Raw genomic sequence first — 8294 nt, 5'->3', positions numbered from 1 at the left:
AATGTAAATAATTCAGAAGCTATACTCATACGAATGTTGATTCTGTTACATCAAATTTTTGAGAAAAATTACCAACTAAAATATGGTCTTTAAGTATATTTGAAAATTCCAAAAATCAGATTTTTAATTACTATATTATTAAGAAAAAAGAAGGTGAGCTTGCTTGGCGAATGAGTCTATATATAGGTATATGTAGTTTTTTTATTAAATTAAACGTATAAATTAAGATCTAAAAAATTGATTTATTCGTTTAATAATTTATTATTTTATTTATAATATTTTTATAACATCCGTTATTTTAACGTTTACAAATCATTTATAGGAGTCCAATAAACTGAATTGTAAATTATAATATTCACAGCTACTTTTTCGCTGCAGGAATGGTGTTATTGCCAAAATTTTGATTCCTGAAAACACAAAAAATGTATATATTACTATAAATATTACAATTTTAAAACTAAATAAATTAGTATTGACGTGTTAGTGCTTTTTATAAGCATCACATAATCATAAAATATCATATCTTTCATATTATATTTCGATACAAATAAACACATATATACTACACTATTACTACACTCACACACGATGTAGGTACCTACACTTAGTCTAAAAACAAGTTGAAATAAACAAAATGCAATGAATTATTACTGCAACTTCGGCAACTCATTAAATTTAATATTATTAAGTTTTATTGTTTTAATATTTATCTATACAACTTTATTATACTTGGTGAATTTTTGCTTATAACTTCTATTGATTACACTATATAATAAGTTCACACGATTGCTAGACGTTTCGGTCTCCTTGTTGGTCTACAACAGTCCTAGAGGTTTTTTTTTTAATTACCTATTAAATAGCTTCAACACTATGACAGCTCAAAAATTAAGATAAAGTCTTAAAGTGTATAAATTATAGATTACCTATATCTGTTATAATATATGAAACCATGATGTAACTAAATAATACAGTCGATAGAACGTTAAAACATTTATACCTGATACAATATGTTAGTTATTAGTATTTTTATTTTTTCGATAATTATTTAACCGAATAAATCTAAATGTTTTGTTTTTTGTGTGCGTACAATTTACTTTGTAACTGAACAATAGACAAACCTTTAAAAAAAAAGCATGCATTGTAATAATTGTTGAAAGTCCTAAGCTGTCCAAGTATTTAGTACTACACGACGTACATCCAACTTTTTGAATCTATACGTGTGTCTAATGTTTTCATACACTGTCTACACAGACGTTATGAATATTAAAGTTTTGTCAGAATACGGTAAAGGGTTACAGGATACAGGTACTATACACTAACGCTCTAAATTATCGTTTACATTGTACACTATTAGTTATTATACACGGCATTATTATTATAATTACTATACAAAAACATTTTAAGTTTCGAACTAATTTTGTTCAGTATATTAAAATGATGTCCCAAGTCCTTAAAAATTATTTTATATCCGTTACACGGAGATATATATCAAACATACAATAAAATTAACGGTAACAGATATTTTATATTTATACAAATACATTTAACTTACATTTCGCAACACTTAGTATTAAGCACGCATACTTTTATTTAACAGTCTTAAAAATATTTATTGTTTCAATATTAATGATATAGTATCTTATTGCCATAAAATAAATATACTAGTAATTGGTATATTACGATTTATAGAAGTAAGTAGTTAATGAATAAAATCTCCTGTTTTTATGATGTATTTGAAAAAAATAAATTTATTTTATTTTATCAATTAAAATTTCAAATGTAATCTGATTATGAGTTTTAAACATATTTGATCAAGTAAAAATAGTATTTTTGAAAAATGTAGATACGTTTAATCGTAATTGTAATTTATGAATAAGCCACATTGAAATCCTGTTGTCAGATATCGAGGGATTTGAACAAAATGAGATTTGAATAAATATTTTATGCAAACCTTGTTCGTTTTAATATAGAAATAGGTATGTAATGTGTAACGGGAGCTTGTACCAAATATTATATGTCAAATATTTATCATCCTATCCGTCGGCGACGACGAAAGCAGAAATACATTTGCGTGTCGTCGTTAAGCCATTTTTGTCCTACAAACAAACAGAAAATATGATATCCTGGTGCTATTGTATTTATTGTGTATACATTTATATGCCTGTGTATGTGTGTACATAATTCATATACGCACATAAAATATAATATAATATAAACATATACACATTATATATATATTTACGTCCGGGGATAGGATTTACATAAATGAACGCCGCCGTAGCAAATATGCAAATCTCGTTTTGGATACGATAATATTCTTTTGCACTCGTCGCCACTGAAGCCGCTACCGCCGCCGTTACGCAGATGTATTCGTGCAAAAACCAACTCGAATAATTTGTTTAAGCCTTTCAGAAAATGGAAAATTCTGAGAGGACGGTGCTATTTGCAGTGTATGTGTACGGAATGCGCGACGTTCTTTATTCAGCTTGACTTTTTTTTATATACGACGGACGGAAGAATGGCGAAGAGGGTGGGGGTATACATCTGCCAAAGAAACCCTTTTTCAAGCACCTCACCCTCAGAACGTACATCTAATAACGCGTGGCGAGGAGAAAATAATTAGAGAGCCGAAATAATATCGTAAAGCTCTATCTTTCTCTCTCTTTCTTTCTTTTTCTCTTTTCTACACCGAATCGCACCTTCCCCTACCCGCTAGTCGTCATTTTCACTCCGTGGTGCCATGAGGGTGCTGCAGGGTAGTTTCCCGGGTTCTTTTATTATAATGAAAGAACATATAAAAGATGTTTTTCGATTAAAACGAGAATGAAGAGCCCTCTTTTTCTTCGCGTCGCGTTCAATTCTCCCACCACCTTCGTCATCCCCCTGCCCACGCCCCCGGCATGCCGACCCTAGCAAATTGCACCCTTAATGTATATTCCTTGTCCCTTTTCTGTTTTTCTGCGCGCGCGTTTCCTACATTTTCCTCTCCCACAACCCTGCCTCTAATAACCCTCTCGTTTTTCTTCCTCCCTGTCACATAACCACTCCCCTCCAGCCACCATTACCCACCGAGTTCTTCATTTAATTTCATATTCCTCGTGAAAGTTTTCTACAGACGAGTTTTCTAAAAGGTTTTTTTCTCTCGCCCTCTCCGACTCACTCCCACTCACTCTCTCTATGTTATCCACTATATACTACTGCCTCTGCCATTGTGCCGACGTTCTTCTATAGAAATTTTCTGTACGTGGGAATTAAGACACATGGCTCTTATACCTATATTTTATATTAAAAAATAAATGTATTACATGCAATTTATTTCTAAAAACAATTCCATTGGCTTATAGCTGGTTGTCCGGGAGACATGAAACGAATTTCTTAAACAAATGACATAATTTATGTCTAAATATCACAATAATAATTAATAAGTAGAAATATAACGGCCGATGCTGTCATAGAGTTTTTTTTTTTAATTATTTTTTTTTCATAAAGGAGATACATTTCGTGTATTAAACATTTAATAGAATCATAATATTAATGTGAAACTGAAACTTTATGACATTATTAATATGGCGTTTTCAGAATGCGACCTTTGGTACATACGTCTAATTTGATATTTAACTCATACATTATTCATATTCATAATAAAATGATTCATATTTCACAATTAAAATAAAATAAAAGCATACGAGATCATTATTATCAGTAATAGACTGATCAAATAATACAATACAATATACTTAAATATTGTAATAAGAAACTTAAAAGTAAGACGTAACCATAAGTTATTAGCAAAAATGGTATTATGATATAATAAAACGGAAACTTTTTTTGAATTGACGTATTGAATTGCTATTATGTTTTAATCAAAATAATATGCTATAAAATGTAAAATGAATACAAAAATTTTTGACGTTATTATAATATCTACATCATTAAAAAATGAATGATTACGTATTTTATCTTTGTTTAAGCTGTTCGATCGGAATCATTATATGTCAAATGAATACGTTATTTAACATATTTTTTTTTTAAACGATATTGTAGTTTTCATACAGTTAATAAATACCAATAGGTATATATGTTGGATATATTAATAAGTTTCAGATGTTTAATGTAGGTACTAGTTTTCTTTCGATGGTTAAAATATCATACAAATTAGAAGAAAGTTTTATTATCGAGTGTCCTGTTGTATACTTGTACATATGTATGACATATTAAATTTTAATACATCTAGGTACTTATTGGCATACACACTTCAAAAGGATTACAAACAAAATCGTATGCATAAAAATAAATATATATTCCAGAAAATTTTATTTGAGGAAAAATTGAATACAAATTTTCCTAAACCTGAACTAGCATACTAATATTATTGATACAATAATATATAACATGAAAGGTATAACCAATTATTTTGATGAGATGATAATATTACAGTATAATAAAAGCTTGACACATACGCTCTAATATATTATAGGCTGAAATCGGCTCGAAAAGTATAATATAACCATATACCTACGACCAATTTAAAGCGTTTTCGCAGTCTTTTTGTCTGATAATATTAAACAGTCGAATTAATACTGACACCACCGCCTCCGGTAGACCTTTTTTGTTGATTACGGCCTCGAGAACCAAACTAATTAAAACGCTCGAACTTAAAAAATGATAAGGATAACAAATATTTAAAAATATAATTTTTTAATAAAAACGTTGGTTTTTTAACAACTTGAAACCGTGTAAAAAATATTTTGAAAAAAGTAAATACTTTTCGAGATAATTAGTGTACCCGCTTAAAAGAATCACACTGTATTTCAACCATTGGTATGATAATATTGACACAGCGGCGCAGGCAGCGAGCTTACAATTTCATATTCCACTTTCAACTATCGATTGTTATAACGTATTTTTTCTCTTGAAATAATTGTGGTTCGATGATTACGCATACCTAACTAATATGGCAATAATATAGCGCTTATCGTTATTGCAGCGTCTTATGTATAAAATTAAAATAATATATTTTATGTTCTGCTGAAAAAAAAAATACGCCATTTTTATCGGCGTGTGCATGTACAAATGGCACCCGAATCAAACGTTCCACCCTCACGCGAATGAGCGTGTGTGCACCGGATGGAGGGTTGAAAAAAATACGCGTCATACACCATTATCAGTATAATTGGTTGGCCATAATCGATTGCTGCGAATCGGCGTCGGCAGTAGCAGCCGTCATACAGCTATAATATTAGTGTACTCGAAACACGACGATATTATCAATATCAAGAATGACAATTGAAAATTTAAAACGTCAAAATTATTGTCATCCATCTATAGAGATTAGAAAAGTATTCTATTAAAATCTTAGTTAGGCGTATAAATATTTAATACGTTTAAGAGTAGGAAAATGTTCTCTTAATACCCATTTAAAACATAAGTTACAATATATAATGTTAAAAGCACGTGACTTGAGGTCTAATTGAAATCGTTTTATATTTTAGAAATAATGCAAATAATTATTTTTTAATTATAATTTTCATAGTCAACACTATATCAATAGTAATATACTATGACAATATAATAACGACAAAAACGCACTTTTGTATCACTCACAATTATACACAAAATAGTACAATTATCTAAAGCAAAACAACTAAGTATAATACAAATTTAAGTTTTTTATTTTGAAAATATACTGAAAAATAAATCTCAATAAAAAATTAATTTATCTATGAAATAGCATAAAAACCCGTGTTTCTCAATACTGAATAGACGAATCAAATAACGAGAATGCGTAAAAAAATTGATTAGGTTGTTATAAGTATATTAAATAATGTTTGAACTACATTACAATCTTTCCTATATATTAATAATTCTGTTATATGCACAAAAAATATCTGTTCTTAAATTCAATATAATATGAATCGTAAATATATTCTTATTCCCAAACACTTTCATAAATCCATGATAAATATAAAATGAGTAAAATTCTAAAATTAAAATATACCTTTGGTTATGTGTAATATAAAGTATACGTAAATAAAAATAAAAATAGCAAGCGAAAAAAACTACGTTTAAAAACCTTACTATGTGTTATATTCGCTCATTAACATAAGAGAAAAGGGGGTCGTTTAGACGCGGCATCCCGGAAACAATAGGGGACCCTCTAGAATCACAGGTCATTAATGGAAAACAATACAACCTGAACACACTCGCGTTAATAAACCACTCACCTGCGATTGTTTTCCGTGTTGTTGCGCTAGTACAAGTGTGCCGTTGTTCTACGTGCGATAGGTACTTGTCAGACTTGATTAAATTAAAAAATAAAACACGTATACCTACACACACGCAAACATTTTCACACTCACGTTTAGACATTTGGTGTGTGTCCTCCCCCTCCCCCCCCCTTTCTCCTCATCGTAATTTAATTTTTCTGACACCATTTTAGCAAGACGAGCGTATGATTTTGATTATAATTTTCTACGGAATTTGGCATAAAAAAATTGGCAATCCACCGAATCATTATTATAGTTTACCCTCTGAACAATTTCGGTTAAAAGAACTAGACATAATTTTGTGTTCTGCACATATGGCACAGTGTTCATAAAAATAAAAGCAAACTACGCTCTTCAATGACTTTATACACGCATAATGTTAGTATTATTATTGTGGTTTAAACAAAAAACTATAGTAAAAAAAAAGGAATGAATAACCAAAATATAACAATAAAGCACTACACGACTAATGATGAGTACCTACGTTATTCGATTGAAATTAAAACTATTTTCCGATAAAATGATAATGCTATATTTAAAATCAATAGATTACTGTCGTACACGATGACCTACGGATTAAACTGGATCCTACGTATTATAAATTATATAAGTTATTAATTAGCGTCCTATAACGATGCCAACACGTAATAGACGCGACACGTTTTTTCTGTGCATCAAGTCTCTAGTCTCTACACACCACGTCGAGATATCGATGATACCTAAACGAACAACTTCCGACGGATGTTTACTATATCGCGATTATAACAATAATTATAATCGTCTATAGACGATTGAACATCATCGGATATTATCCGAATGTATACCTCTATAATACGACGTGATCGAACGGCGGACAAATCTCAAAAAATACCTCAAAATTCGCAATTTTATCGCGCAGATTATGCGTTTAATAGTATTATATAGTAGGACGTGATAGTAAGCAATGTAAAACCGTTTCGGCGATACCGACGACTTACCTCGGATGTGGATTTCTGCAGGCAACTGATCCGGACGACACGTTGAACGAAGACTGCGCCGGGACAGGATCTGGTTTCTCGGCGGTTCTCACCAACTCGCGGTCGGATGTGTACGAGTGTGCGTGTTGCATGTGTGTGTCAAACCGGGTAAGCATATTATGTATTATTATTACGGTGGAAGCGTGGGGGACATCCGACGTGCTCATCCCTCTGTATGGTATGCGTTCGGCGGGGCAACCGGTTTGCTGGGAAGACGATCGGCGCGCACCGGTCAAGCGCAAAGGGTTGCGTTGCACAACAACGGCGGCCGCGGACAACCGGTTTGGCCCCATTGTCCACTATCGCGGGGTCGTAAATAATAATAATAATAATAACGATAATAATACCTATGCGCTCACACACACAGGCGCGGACGTTACCACCTTTAAGTACGAAAAACTGGTCTTGGAACGCACACTAACACACAGTCGCAGACGTGCAAGGGACAGTTGCTTCCGTGCGGTGTGTCGTCCGAACACGCGGACCTTCGCGCCGTTCAATGGCCGGAAGCGACGTTATGACCCTAATATTCTCACGATTTTCAAAAGGTCCCTCTATTTTTTTGTGCAATCCGCATTTAACGTCCGCGCCTAAATATTATAATAATAAACGTACGTACATTATGTATACCTATATAATATTACATTATATACTACACACATACCGTTGTTCCGTCACGACCGGCGGCGGCCGATTTCCGAAACACGCTGTCTCGTATATTATCGTGGGCTAATAGTAAAGAGGTTAGGTATATGGTTTTTTTTTCGAAATTTTACTTTTTCAAAATATATTTCTTATCATTTTTCAATGATGCATGTTTTAAGCTAGAAATTAGTTTGATATAAATAATAATGAATGAGCTACACAAAACAAAAAATTTCTGTATATCAAAAATAAAATATTTTGACGTAGAACTTTTTTACTCTCAGCCCACGATATTGTAATATATTATTATGTGTCGTCCACAGTGAAATTTTCAATCTTTCATCCATAACAGTATGTAACAACTCTG

The 8294-nt window shown here is 31.7% G+C and overlaps 1 protein-coding gene across 1 annotated transcript; it reads right to left on the bottom strand.

Moving 5' to 3' along the window:
- Positions 1-222: 222 nt before the first annotated feature.
- On the bottom strand, positions 223-7773 carry LOC149056128 (uncharacterized). The gene is made up of 2 exons (XM_089227705.1): positions 7244-7773; positions 223-407 (listed from the first exon to the last, which is right to left on the bottom strand). The coding sequence occupies exons 1-2, from the start codon at positions 7573-7575 to the stop codon at positions 362-364; spliced, it is 378 nt and encodes a 125-aa protein (XP_089083831.1). The 5' UTR covers positions 7576-7773; the 3' UTR covers positions 223-361.
- Between the last annotated feature and the right edge of the window lie 521 nt (positions 7774-8294).

The sequence above is a fragment of the Diuraphis noxia genome, unplaced genomic scaffold (assembly GCF_037042655.1).
Source record: "Diuraphis noxia isolate RWA-SAM2 unplaced genomic scaffold, SU_Dnox_SAM2 contig0004, whole genome shotgun sequence".
Classification (NCBI taxonomy): Eukaryota; Metazoa; Arthropoda; class Insecta; order Hemiptera; family Aphididae; genus Diuraphis; species Diuraphis noxia.
Note: the sequence above shows the minus strand (reverse complement) of the source record. Positions and strands in the feature narration are given on the sequence as shown.